The following is a 13,448-nucleotide window of genomic DNA, read 5'->3' as shown; positions in this document are numbered from 1 at the left end:
GCCCAGATGTTCCAATGTGACCGTATTTCACAATCCAAATTCTACGCCTCCTCTAACCAGGAAGTACTGGTGACAAGCCTCAACCAACAGTGTGGCAAAGATGACATCAGGTCACTTCCCCAGCTGGGTCATAGGAAGGTGTCTCGTACTTGTGATTGGGGGATACTGGTTATGGAGCAGCTTCCATGCTGAGGACCCAGGCCCGAGCTACGCCCGTGCTAACAGACCAGGCAGGCGTGAGAGCGCGTAGAGCAGCCCCCAGTAATTTGGCAGAGGTTTTCCACCCAGTGAGCTTTCTCAGTACTAGTCTGAGAAGCATGAGCAAGAACCAGCCCATTTAAGCACGTGTCTGCTGCACCCATGACCCACGGCACTCCGTTCTATAAAGGTGGGACCCACACACCTTCCCACTCAACGTCTGAACCAACATAGGGCCCTTGTAAGGGATGGGTCCCTCTGTGGGCATGCAGCCTGGCACGGCCGGCTTGCTTAGCTGCCATGGCCGTGCTGGCTTCATTGGACTGGTTTAACTCAGGCCAAGAAGCCATGAGCATGGACCCTGACTACTTTGCCCAACTTCTGAGATTCAACCCGTGGCTGGCCTTACCTACACTACGCTAATTAGGGACACCACCCATTGGCATGCAGGAGTGAGGGACAGGAGCGATATAAAGTGGATGCCACCTGCATTCCTGCCATGTTACTCAGCTTGGCTGAGGTTACCAGAGCTGAGGAAGCAGCTGTGCTCAGGTCAAGGACTGGATGGGTACCACGAGGGGATGGCTGGGAGGAAGCCCTTCAGGTTAGTTCAGGCCTGTAACCGACGAACAGCAAGCAACCGGCCACTGGACAAGCAAATCCGAAGTCACGTGTTTATTGGTAGCTGGGACTAACTGCGCAGGGGTCTATGAGTTGCAGTCCTCAGGGACAGCAGCCGTGAGGATGAGGGAAGGTTCCAGGCTGGCAAAGCTCTCCTCCTCCGCGCAGAGTCTCTGGCTGGGGAGCTGGGAGGCCAGGCCACCCTGGGCCAGGGACTCCACAATGACCTCTGCCGAGCCCATCTCCAGCTCTGCAGGCGGCTGGAGTGCCACCACCACCTTCTCATCCTCGATGACTAGGTTCCGGAGCTTGCGCTGCCGTGGGTTGTAGTTTTCCACTCTGTCGTGGATCTCCATGTGCCTCCGCAGGTGAGCCTGGGGGGGGGGAAGCAGAAGCTCAGGGCGGGGTCGGGACGGGGAAGGGGCGGGGACCCTGGGCCTGGCCTACCTGCCGAGTGAACTTGTAGCCACATTCGGTGCACTCGAACTTCCTCACGCCCTTGTGTCGTCTGACGTGCACTCGTAACTGTTCCACAGCTGCAGGAGGAACGGGGCCACTGGCATTAGGAGAAGGGAACAGGGCAGGGACAGGACGGAGATGGGAGACAAGGCATCCCAGGGCCTAAGGGACAGGAGGCGGCACTTGGCAGGGTCTCCCCCCACTCCAGGCTCTACAGCACCACACTGAGGCCACCATTGCCCAGGTCCAGGGCGCCCTGCCCCCACCTCTACTGTCACACAGATCCCTCTCATGGCTCAGCACATGGAAGACAGAACCCTGCTGCCAGGAAGGTTCTAAGGAACACTGGGAAGCCACTGTTGCCCTCCAACTCAGGCAGGCAGGAAACGGAAGCCAGGCCCTCCGCTCTCTCATGGCTGGCCCCCCTACCTTTGAAGGTCTTGCCACAGATCTGGCAGAAGTGAGGCCTGCCCTCCTGGTGGCGACTGGCCACATGCCTCAGAAGCGGCCCCTTCTCAGTGAAGCGCTGCTCGCAGAACTCACATCTGAAAGGCCTCTCACCAGTGTGGGTGCGGTTGTGCTTGTCCAGGCTGGCTGTGGGGGACAAGGCGGGGCTCAGTTGCTGGCCTGCGCCCCGGAGAAAGGGGACAGGCCTGCCTCACCCTCACCTTGGGTGCGGAAGGTCTTGCCACACAGGTGGCACTGGAAAGGCTTCTCGCCTGTGTGTGTGCGCAGGTGCATGTTGAGATTGGCCTTCTGGGTGAAAGCGTGGCTGCAGAACTCGCACACGTAAGGCCTTTCGTTCCTGTTCAGAGGGGACACAAGCGTAGGGCTTGGCCAGGCAAAGGACACCACCACCATTGCCAGCAGCCAAGGAGAAGTCTATGGATGAGGAGTCAGGAAGGTAAGGGATGGAGACACGCCTCTGCCTGAGCCCTCCCCACTAGCTAACAACCCTGCCTGTCTCTCACCCCCACCCCGGAAAGGCTGCAGGTGCTAGACTCTGGAAGAAAATGCTCATCCTCGTGTGCGTGTGCTTGTGCATGTGTGTTGCTTCCTGGACCACCATGGGGCGGGGCCGCACTCCCACGTTCCCACGCTCCGGAAGGGGAGGGCTCACACCTGTGCTTGGCTTTGATGTGCATCTGCAGACCGTTGCGGCTCGAGGCCCGGTGCCCACACTCCTCACACACAAACAGCTTTTCTCCACGATGCTTAAAAGCCTCGTGCAGCTGCAGTTCCGTCCTAGACAGGAAGCACTTGGCACACGTGGGGCACTGCAGGCGGTTGAGACAGGCAGAGGGGCGGTGCCAGGTGAGGACAGGGCTGGGCTGCCCGGGAGGGAGCCACAGGTGCCCAGCCCCGCCTGGTCTGGCGCTTACCGCATGGGGCTTAGGGGCTCCGTGCAGCTTGATCATGTGACTCTGCAAGTCCTTCTTCTGCATGAACTGCTGGGAGCAGGAGGAGCACTGCAAGGACAGGCCCAGTCAGCCCCGCACAGCCTGCACGCCAGTGCCCTGCAGTCAGGCACGGCGAAGGAGGCCTGACCCAGATGCCAGGACAGGCCCTGGTCTGCTGAAAGGGTGACTCTCCGCAGGGTTAGGGAGGCAGGCTTCAAGGGAGAGGTGGCAGATGCCACCCCAGGCAAAGGGGCCACCTCCCCACCCAGCCCATGACCCTGGCACCAGCGGGCCTGACCTTGTAGGGCATTTCCCCTGTGTGAGACACCATGTGCACCCGCAGCTCCATCCTCCGGCGGAAGGTCTCCTGGCACACGGAGCACGTGAAGACCTGGCAGTGTGAGGGCAAGCAGGGCCAGCATCAGGGAGGGCCTCTGCCTGCGACGGCAGCCTCTGCAGGGGCTTCCACACGCTGCTGGGAAGTGTCTGCCTGGGGTAGGGGATGCTGGGGTAGGAGAGGGCAACATGTAACCTGCCTGCCCTAACCATCAGAGCACTGTACACTACCACACGCCAGACCCTTCTCATCTCCAGACAGGTTAGAGACGGGCCCAGCTGCTACTGACCAGTCTCTAGGAAGAGAGGGGTGGGTTTAGCCAAACACTATCCACTTGGGGCAGGGGGACATGCGAGGCAGTCCTTCCCAGCAGCCACCCCCCACACAAACACTTTCCTTGCTCCAAAGCCCAAGACGGAGCTAACCCAAAATATCCCCGCAGGACTTATCCCCTGTGCCCTCTGAACTTGCACCCCCTGAAGAGGTGTCCCGACTTGTATGTGGATGTGACGGCACCCGAGGCCCTGCAACTCTTATTTTATAACCCTGTAGCATTTCCTGGGGTCCTTCCCAGATGGCATGAGGACACAGGCCTGGGCTGCCCACAAATACTTGGCCCAATCCCAAGTACCTGTTCTGAGCGGCCCATGCAATCCCAAGTACCTGTTCTGAGCGGCCCATGCAATTCCGGGCTTCATGCTCCAAGAGGTTCTCCTTGCGAAAGTAACACTTCCCACATTTGGGACACTCAAAGGGTTTCTCCCCAGTGTGTTTCCTGCCAAGAAGAGAGGCCAGAGCGGTGTGGGGGCCAAGAGGCTGTCCCACCTCTCTGGTTCTCAGGAGCACTCCCACTCCGGCCACAGGCCTATGCTATGGTACACAGGTGTCCTGAGGCCGGGCAGGGCTCGCCATGGAGGCTCAGTGAGCCCCAGGTTGGACATGCAGGGGCAAGACCAGAGACCCCGCCAGTATCAGGGAGAGAAGATAGGTGGGGGCTGGCAGCCAGCCCCACTCCATGCATGCTTGAGAACTGGCTGACTGGCACGCAAGCCTGGCTGGTAACCTCTCTCTGTGGGCTCCATTTTCCGCCCCCACGGCAGACAGGTGACATGGACAAAAGCACTTGGCTGCCAAGCCACAGGATCTAAGTTCAATCCCTGAGACCCACGTGGTGACAAAAAACCCATGCCCACAAGTTGTCCTCTGACTCCTACCTCGCCCCGTGAGTAAATAAATAATAAAACACTGTAAGCATCTCACTGACAGCACGACGGTGGCTGCGGCCATGCTTGGGGCCCACGAGTCCCCGCTAGTCCCCTGGCTCCCTCGCTGCCTCACCAGCAGGTCCCACTGGCTTCAGAAGCCTTTGCAGATAGGGCAGTCCGCATCACCCCATGGCTCACAGTCCTCCTATTTCATACGAGGAGGACAAGGGCGGCCCGAGTGAACCAGTCAGGCCCTCTCTCCTTGCTCTAAAGTCCTTGTCTGCCCTCACCCCTCAGACCAGCCACGCTTACTCCAACAGGACATCATTGCTAGCTCTGCTCCCAGCAGGAGGCTCTCCCCAGTGAATGGCTTCTTACCTTCCAGCCTAGGCATGAGTCCCAGCTACTTGGTTTAGATCCCACCGCCCCCAGCACTGGGGGTTGACCCCAGGGCTCATGAGCTAGGCTAGTACAGGAAGACTGAGCTATACCCCCTGCCCATTCCCGGCTACTCCAAGTTGAGGCAGAAGGATCGACAGCTCCAGGCCAGCCTGGGTCATTTAGTAAGGCCCATCTCACTGGAAAAGGACGAGGGATGTAGCCCCACGGCAGAGGAATACTGCAGGTCACCAGGTTGGGGGGGACGGGACACGGTTTTGGGGAAGCTGACCCTATGCAGTAAACTCCAAAACCAATTCCTGGGTCCTACTCTCCTTCTACCCCTCCCCCAAACCCGGTCTGACACTGCAGCCCTAACTGGGCTGGACTTCACAGGAGGTGTCAACTCTCGCTCAGTCTGTCTGCTTCGTTCCAAATCACAGCTTCCTCTCTCCGAGTGCCACAAAGACCTTGGTTTGGCTCACGTGTGCTCTGATGGTTCATCAGTCTTGTCAACAATTCACCTGTGCTCTGACAGCTACATCAGGCTTGTCACCCATCTGTTTGCTGAATGAACTAAACAAACCCTCATCTCAGAGCCGGCGGTAGCTCTCCCAAGTGTCTGCGAGCCAAGCTCTCTCTCCTCCTCTTCAAGTATCCTCTCCCCTCAGTCCCTGCCACAGCATTTTTCTTCTGAGACAGGGTCTCCATATGTAGTCCTGGCTAGACTAAAACTCACCACACAGACTCAAACTTGCAGCAATCCTCCTGCCTCTACTTTCCAATTGCTGGTATTATAGACAAGCGCCACCATTCCCAGATACAACAATCTCGAAGCCATCCCCTCCCAGGTCTCAGGGACATCAGCAAACAACAGACCAAGGAAGGGGTGGATGGAGCACGGGCCACCTCCTGTGCGGCCTCAGATCCAAAGCACAGGGATGGCAAATGGCCCCACCCCATTCCAGGTGAGCACTAGCAGATTCCCCGAATGTCACACTGACAACACAGCCTGGCTGGTGTGGTATCAAAACCAACTGTCGCATGGCTACTGAGCACTGGAGATGTGACTTTGTGTCACTGAATTTTATTTTAAGCAATTTGAACTTAAAACAAGCCAGGTGTGGTGGTGCATGCCTTTGATCCCAGCACTCTGGAGGCAGAGGCAGGTGGATCTGTCTTCCTGGCCAGCCAAGACTATATAAAGACCCTATTTAAAAAAACAAAACAAGCCAGGCGGTGGTGGCACACACCTTTAACTCTGTGAGTTCAAGGCCAGCCTGTTTACATAAGTTTGCGTTACATAGTAAGGTCTTAAAAAATACACTAAACAGGGAAAAACTCCACAGGCGTATGGGAGTCCCAGTTCGTCTTCTTACTCCCAGAGCTAATGTCCCCAGGCACACAGGCAGCCTCAGCCGTGAGGACTAGCTTCTTGTGACAGCCTTCATTGCCAGACTTCAGAGAGTCCTACAGTCAGACCTCAGCGCCAGCTCAGGAAGGAGCCAGAGGTTTGTCTCACATCTCACGTGGGCAGAAGCCTACCGACTGTCAAAGTCCACGGTGGGGAGGTGGTGTTCATGCGTCCACAGGATGAGGGAAGAGGCATGCCAACCAGGCACTGTGGGCCTAACACAGAGCCCCCCGGGGCCCCAGCAGAGCCCGGAGGAGGGGCGTCCAGGTCGGAAGGGCAGACGGGAAAGCAAACAGAAGCACGGCGCGCGCTTACCTGTTGTGGACCTTCAGGTAGTATTTGCTGAGGAACTTTTTATGACACGTGGGGCATTCAACCGGCGCTGCTGCAGCTCTGCCGCCGTCCGTGGGCTCCGCACCCAGGGCCCCCGCACCCAGGGCCGGCTCTGCAGCACAGGGCTTTCCCGTTACTTTCGACTTCCGCCCGGTCAGCACCGGCTCGGGCCCAGAACCGGAATCGCCGTCCCCGTCATCCTCGACTTGAACTACCACTTCCCACTAGAGTAGAGGAGGCAGCGGGGGGGGGGGTCACCAAGGGACCAGCAGCAGCAGCTTCAGGGACCCAGCTGCTTTAGTCCCAGCCCAAGCCCCATCCCAGATGTTCCCCTTCCTCCAGGGGCCCGGGAGAGACCCCATGCAAATCCCGGCCTCAGAGGAAAGGGGCTGCCTGTGTTGCCAAGGAGCTGGCCAGGTTTCACCACCCTAGGGGGAAACACATGCAACCCCGATGTTCACTCCACCCCCGGGACGCTGGCGACCATGTTTAAGGGTAGCTCGCAGAGAGGTCAGCCTGAGGCCCCTGGCTTCCTATGTTCAACTCCAGAAGTGTCCCTCTTTACCCCCACCCCGGTTCCTGCACCCTGGTAGCCGTACCTCGTTACTCTCGCCCTGCAACGGGGCACCTCCAGCCTCGATGGGCCGTGGAGACACTTTGCGGTCCTCGGACACTTCGTCCTCTGGGGGGCAAGGCTTCAGAGCCTGCTTGAGCTTCCCACAGAGGAAGGGGGCGCTGCTCTGGGCAGGGGGGCTGAGCTGGGGCTGCCGGCTGTCTCTGGACTCCTCAGGAGCCAGGCTCAGAGTCCTGAAAACCTCCCCCTCGCCCGCATCCCTTGGCTCCTTGAGGCGGCCTTTCACATCCTGGGAGGCAGCTCCAGGCGGCCGCTCCAGTCCACTCTGGACACTTGGTGCCTGTCCCACCGAGGTCCTGGGCTGGAAGCTCTGACACAGCTCCACAGCCTCTGGCACCCGCAACTCCTTGGCTGCCAAGAGCACCTGATCCCTGTTCCCTGAGGTGAGGGCGAGGTGGCCAGTGTAGAAAAAGTCCAGCAGGAGGCCAAAAATCTCAGCAAAGCCCGCAGGAAGGACAACGCTGCCCCCTGAGCCGTCCCCGTAGACTCTCTGGAAGAAATGGCTGCAGCAGGCCAGGACGCTCCAGTGGGCCTTGAACACCAGGCCCCCCACGTCCAGCGTGGCGTCGCAGTACTGGCCCTTCTCCCGCTGCTTGTTAAGTTCCTGAAGAACCCTCACGCTGTGCTGCACGAAGGAACCGTCCATTACCTGCGAAGGAAGGGCAAACGTGACACCCCGGCCGGCCCCGATCGAGAAAGCCCTCGGACTGCAGGGACTGCAGGGAGCCGGACCCTTTGACAGCCACCCATGTCGGGAATGAAGGCTGGGGTCAAGGTTAGAAGGCGCACGCGGGGCGCAGCCAGTGGAGTGCCAGCCTCCGGGGCGGGGAGTGGCATGGGTTGGCCAGGGGAGCCGGGTGCAAGAGCATGGGGCAGGGCGGGGCGGGGTGCTAGTGAGGAGGAGAAAGAGAAAATGAAAATGCAAACGTGGGGGGGACGGACAGGAGCGAAGGCGCACTGATCGGCCTCGCCCCCGAGGCACAGCCACAGCAGGGCAGGCCGGGCGGCTGCGCACAGGTGACCCAAGCCCACGCCGCGCCTGCGGGTCGCCGGCGGCCACACTCGCGTCGGCGCCCGGGGAGGCTCGCCGGCTCCCTCCCGCGCCCTCCTCACCCGGCCGGTCCTCCCGGCTCACGCCGGCCTCACTGCCGCGGGACCAGACCGCTTCCACCGCCCACAAGTAACTCCTGCCCGGCCCACTGCGCGGAGACGCCGCCGTCGCCACGCCGGATGTGACGTTGGGGCGCTCAGGCCCAAAGAACCGGACGCCTTGTGTGTGGGGGGGGGGGGAAGAGAAACGTAGGACTCTCATTCCCCGCCCCGAAGGCGGAGCCTCAGAGGAAGACCAATGGGCCGCGTAGGGGGGCGGGGCCGGGCCTGCATCCAAAGAGCTGGGGCTCATTACCGGAGTCGCCTAGCAACGGCAAGCTGGGCGCTGGGCTCCGGCTCCCGCTAACTGATGTGCGGGTCCCGAGTTCCTCTCCCTCCCGGACCGGAAGCGCAGCCAGAGAGCACACACACACACACACACACACACACACCACGCACACACACACAATTCACGTCTTTATTAGACTGCATGCACTCTTCTGTGTACTTATACATTGTAAGCCATGGCTGAGCTCTCCCAGACACCTCAAGCCCTCCGCCCCGCTGGATCCGCCACTCTGAGGACTTGGAAGGACCGCAAGAGAGACTTCCGGTCTGCCCCGCCCCAACAGTCCCCACCCATCCACCCCCCCACCCCCCGGATCAGGTGGAGCCGCTGCGCCTCGTGTAGTCCAGAATGGAGGCCTGGAAGTGTTCCGTGTTGTTGAGGTCTGGACGGCAGAGGATCACGTAGCACTTGGGGAGGAAGTAACCGCTGAAGCCGCCACTCAGAGTGGTCAGCCCGGCCATCACATAGACCGCTGACAAGTAGCTGCCCTGGTAAATACTGGACGTGGTGAAGAAGGCGACCCAGGATACGAAGCTGAGGAGCAGGCTGAAGGTGACACATTTGGCCTCGTTATAGTTCTCTGGCAGCTCCTTACCCAGGTAGCTGCAGGCAAAGGTGCTGAGGGAGAGGAGGCCGTTGTGGGCGAACGACAGCAGGAAGATCACGGAGTTGACCTCTGTGCACTCCAGAATCACCAGATGGGGGAAGCGCTGGTATTCCCTGGTGGGCAGCGGGGTCCACGTTGCAAGCCATATGACACAGATGAGCAAGTGGACCGTGGAGCTGGCGATGACAAACAGGCCGGCGCCGTGGTTTTGGGCCCAAGTGTGGTAGCAGGTGGGTACCTTGGTGGAAAACTTGAAGATGACGACCAGTTGGAAGGAGCGGATCGTCAGGCAGGAGAGGAAGACGGCAAAACCGAGAGAAAAGAAGGGCTGCCGCAGCAAGCACGTGAGCACCGTGGGCTCCCCGAAGTAGCTGTAGAAGCTGCAGCTCCCCGCGGCCAGGGAACCCAGCATGAGGAAGCACAGCCTGCCCCCGGCCGACCTCACCACGGGCGTGTGGAGATGCCTTGCAAACAGGCCGGCGGTCCCAACCAGCAGCAGCAGCAGAGCAGTGTTAGCTGCCAGTAGCACCAGAGAGACCGGCTCGTGCCAAGCCAAGAACTCCACGGTGCGCGGGAGGCATGTCGTGCTTCCCTCGGGGGCCCATTCTTCTTTGCCACAAGGCTGGCAGATGCGGGGATCTGGAAGGAAGGAGCCAGGTGAGGAGCGGAAGGAAGGGGAGGAGTCGGGGAGAGGGGGTCGAGGTCGGCCGGTTGTTCAGGCCTGCCAGAGGCTGGGACAGCTGCACCTTGGCAAGCAGCATTTGGGGCCCCCGCAGTGACAGCAGGGGGGGGGGGGGGGCTAGAACAGCCACAGGCTAAGCTAAACACAGCCTCAAGAGGTCTGTTTTGGAAGGCTCAGGATCCCAAGCGGGGGCGGGGTGGGGGGGAGTTGGGGGGGGCGGCAAACAGAGAGCTTTATGATCTGGTCAGAGCCACCAGTTTTGAAGATAAGACATTTCTGCCTTCACCATTTCCATCAACCAGATCCACCCCGCCGAGCCTGAGTTCTGACTCTCCGGGCACCACGGATATTAAAAGGAAACAGTGTGTCCCCCTGGTGTCTGAGCTGAGTCCATAGCTCCTGCCCTCGAATGGGGCAGCGCACTGGCTTCCTCCCGAGGCAGACATGCCAGTTTCTACCATTAATCCAAACCAGCCAGGTGCTGACTTCTTGACGCAAGGAAGGGACATCATACAAACGGAACAGCATCTCTTTGGACAAAGAGGTTGCATTTAGGTCGAGATTCATCTGTGGAAGCTGGGGGGGTGGGGGTGGGGGTGCTCTGACAGAGGATACACCTAGGACTAACACTTCCAGGTGAACAATCAGAATTCAGCATAGTGGCAAGTGTCCTCCAGCCTGTGTCCAACTGGCAGGCAGGCCAGTGAGCTGGAGTCCTGGTTTGTAGAGGAAGTTTCTGTCCTGGGGGGCGTTTGGCCCCAAATAAACACACAGAGGCTTCTAGTAACTATAAACTGTTTGGCCAATAGCTTAGGCTTCTTATTGCCTTGCTCTCTCTTAATTATTAACCCATTTCTATTCATCTTAGTATTTCCACGTGGTCTTATCTTACCGGGGAAGGGTCCAGACCTGTTCCTCCTTCCTCTGCTACATGGTGTCTCCTCACAGCTTCCCCCTGCCTCCTCTCCCAGGAATTCTCCTCAGTCTCGTAGCCCTCCCTCTACTCCCTGACCGGCTACTGGCCTATCAGTGTTTTACTCATCAACTAATAAGAGAAAGGCATACACAGCAGGCCGTCCCCCATCACTGGCTTTGAGTCCCTTGGGTGCTGGCTCACTCACGCACTCACTGCTCACTCACTGCTCTTGTTGAGAAAGGTCCCAGCCTCACAGGGAATGCATTCGAAGCAACAATGGTGAGAGCCCACCACCACTCTGTGGTACCCGTCAAGACAGTCTTCGACACACACAGACGTGGGTACCTGTAAGAAGCCACGGTGGTTCCCAGTCACACAGAGGAGCCCTGGCCAAGGGACAGCTCACACGAGGTGCAGGAAAGAGATCTCTGCACCTCAGCCCTCCAGGTTCACGCTCAGAGCAGGGCCCCGGAGGTGGCTGTTTGATAACACATGGAGCCCGTCCCTGGCAGACCTGAGCAGAGGGAAGGTGGCCTGACATCTGTCACCTCCTCCCTGCACTGGGCAGGCGTCACTCCCCAGACTCCTGGGAGCATACAGCCGTCTTTGGTAACAACCATGTCCCCGTTACCTGATTGGTTTTCCCAGACCACTGGATTTTCGTCTTGTTTATGTCTAGCTGAACTGGAGACCTTGTAGCAGAGCCAATGACCCGAAAGCTCCATTCAGGCCCATTCCATTCCCAGGAGATGATGTTATAGTCACCCAGAGGGTCCCCGTTGTCATCGAATGCCATCGTATCCTTATGTAGAAGGAAATTCACCTTGTAGATCTGCTGCAGAAGCTGCAACAGACAAATGTCATGAAGCCTCCATAGACCACACAGACCCAGGCAGCCCTGGAAGCAAGCAGGGGCTCTCTCGAGTTTCTGCTGTGAGTAGTCCCAACCCACCTCTAAGGCCCGGTTTCTTCCTCAGCAATCTGTTCCCTTCTAGGAATCCCCTTGACCCGACCCCCTCCTGAGAGACCTCTAATAAAGAACTCTTTTGCAGATGCTTTTGGCCTTTGATATCTTTGGGGTGTGGTGGGTGGGAGAAGACAGGACTCAGAGAGGAAAACCATTTCTCTAAGAGAAGACCTCGATTCACCAACTCCTCAGACAGTCAGTGGACTCACGCTGCCAGGGTCAGCGGTTCTCCTGGATGCAGACGCCCTGGCTGGATTCTCTTACCTGCCAGGGGTAGACCGGGCCCCTGGAACAGGTCTCAGAGGTACACCCCAGGAGCTGGTGGAGGCCATGGGCCACGGCGTACACGGCCTGGTACACGTTGTAGGCGGCACTCATGGAGAAGGCTCCCAGCCTGGGCATGCTGTGTATGGTGAAAGCGTGGCAGTCTCGGCACAGCTGGTTAGTACTGCACCAGGATCCCTCTGGACAAGACCTGGGGGCACCCTTTACCGCCCTAATGTAAGACTCTTCAAACTCCTTCAAGCCAGGGACAGATCTCTGCTGGATGGCCACCCCCAGCACTGTCCCAATGCCCTGGATTCCCGGCACTTTGGTGATGTACGTGGAGATGGCCCAGTCCTCCGAGGCGATCCACACCTTGCCAGTCAGGTTGGCCAACACCACAGACCCGAAGAACACTCTGGCAAGGTTCCGGTTGGAGAAAACTACAACCACGGTGGTCCTGGCTTGGGCCAAACGGTGCACCATTTGCTGCATTCTCGGGTCACCCACTCGGGCCGAAAAGGGCACGATGTCCTTGAAGGCAATGCAAATGCCCTGTGGTGTGGCCAGTTCTTCCAGTGCCTGCAAGCCCAGCTGCCCATAGTCACCGTAGCTGCCGATGAGTGAGATCCACACCCACCCAAACTCCCGAAGCAGCAGCACCATGGCCTCCACCTGGTACTTGTCGCTGGGGATGGTGCGAAGAAAAGATGGGTACTGCCGCTTGGAGCTGAGTGCCACGCTGCTGGCCTCGTAGCTGATCTGTGGGGAGGGACCCCATTCAGTGAGGTCAGCAGCGTCGACTTTGGTCAAAGCACCCCCTCCCATACACACACAGTCCTCACCCAGCCTAGGAAGGATGCAGACAGAGAAGGGAGGCTCCTCCAGGGAGTTCCAGGAGGTGTGGGGATCTGCCTATGGAGTGAAAGGCCATGCCATCTAAACATGGAACAAGCCATGCTCTCCTGACCCCAGGTCCTTGGCATGAGTAGGACAGTGCAGAAGACCTGAACTCTTTTCTTTTTCTTTTTTCTTTTTTCTTTTTTTTTTTTTTTTGGTTTTTTGAGACAGGGTTTCTCTGTATTGTTTTGGAGGCTGTCCTGGAACTCACTCTGTAGACCAGGCTGGCCTCGAACTTACAGAGATCCGCCTGCCTCTGCCTCCTGAGTGCTGGGATTAAAGGCGTGCGCCACCAACGCCCGGCTGAGACCTGAACTCTTGAGCAGGGGGCTCACTTGTGCCCTGCACACTGTGGGGACCTCTTAAGGGTCCCCTGAGAAATGACATGTTCAGACTCAAGTTTGAGGAGGATATCTCTAATTCAAGTGGGAATGCTGTCAAGGCTCAGGACTAGAGCAGGGACTGAGGAAAGCACCTGTGAGGGGTGGTGGTATTCTGTAAAAGGTGAAAGATTCAACCAGGTGTGACCAGGAGGGTCAGGAGTTCAAAGCTACCCTAGACTGTAACGCAACTACAGGGCCAACCTGGGCTACAACAGACCCTGTCTCAAAAAGCCAAAAGAGAAAAGATGAGCCAGGTGGTGGTGGCGCACACCTTTAATCCCAGCACTCGGGAGGCAGAGGCAGGAGGATCTC

At 58.6% G+C, this 13,448-nt stretch overlaps 2 protein-coding genes and 1 long non-coding RNA gene across 3 annotated transcripts in view; 1 reads left to right on the top strand and 2 right to left on the bottom strand.

The window, feature by feature from the left end:
• Window positions 1–858: 858 nt before the first annotated feature.
• Window positions 859–8,240, bottom strand: Zbtb48 (zinc finger and BTB domain containing 48). The gene is made up of 11 exons (XM_005079283.4): window positions 8,093–8,240; window positions 6,945–7,628; window positions 6,328–6,569; window positions 3,679–3,790; window positions 2,977–3,069; window positions 2,661–2,747; window positions 2,401–2,555; window positions 1,947–2,083; window positions 1,708–1,872; window positions 1,267–1,355; window positions 859–1,193 (listed from the first exon to the last, which is right to left on the bottom strand). The coding sequence occupies exons 2-11, from the start codon at window positions 7,623–7,625 to the stop codon at window positions 906–908; spliced, it is 2,049 nt and encodes a 682-aa protein (XP_005079340.1). The 5' UTR covers window positions 7,626–7,628; window positions 8,093–8,240; the 3' UTR covers window positions 859–905.
• A 482-nt stretch (window positions 8,241–8,722) lies between these two features.
• Window positions 8,723–13,448, bottom strand: part of Tas1r1 (taste 1 receptor member 1) — a 9,584-nt gene continuing 4,858 nt past the window's right edge. Inside the window, exons 3-6 of the mRNA XM_005079282.4 lie at window positions 11,854–12,615; window positions 11,254–11,466; window positions 10,847–10,967; window positions 8,723–9,663 (exon numbers count right to left, since the gene is read on the bottom strand). Coding sequence (XP_005079339.2) covers window positions 8,732–9,663; window positions 10,847–10,967; window positions 11,254–11,466; window positions 11,854–12,615 — 2,028 coding nt within the window. The 3' untranslated portion in view covers window positions 8,723–8,731. The remainder of the gene's footprint in view (window positions 9,664–10,846; window positions 10,968–11,253; window positions 11,467–11,853; window positions 12,616–13,448) is intronic.
• LOC121135782 lies at window positions 9,567–11,673 on the top strand. Its single transcript, XR_005872896.1, has 2 exons — window positions 9,567–9,681; window positions 10,009–11,673. It is a non-coding gene; the product is annotated as an uncharacterized LOC121135782 (long non-coding RNA).

The sequence above is a fragment of the Mesocricetus auratus genome, unplaced genomic scaffold (assembly GCF_017639785.1).
Source record: "Mesocricetus auratus isolate SY011 unplaced genomic scaffold, BCM_Maur_2.0 Super-Scaffold_100042, whole genome shotgun sequence".
NCBI classification, from domain to species: domain Eukaryota; kingdom Metazoa; phylum Chordata; class Mammalia; order Rodentia; family Cricetidae; genus Mesocricetus; species Mesocricetus auratus.
The sequence above is the reverse complement of the archived record's forward strand: the minus strand, read 5'-3'. Positions and strand labels throughout refer to the sequence as shown.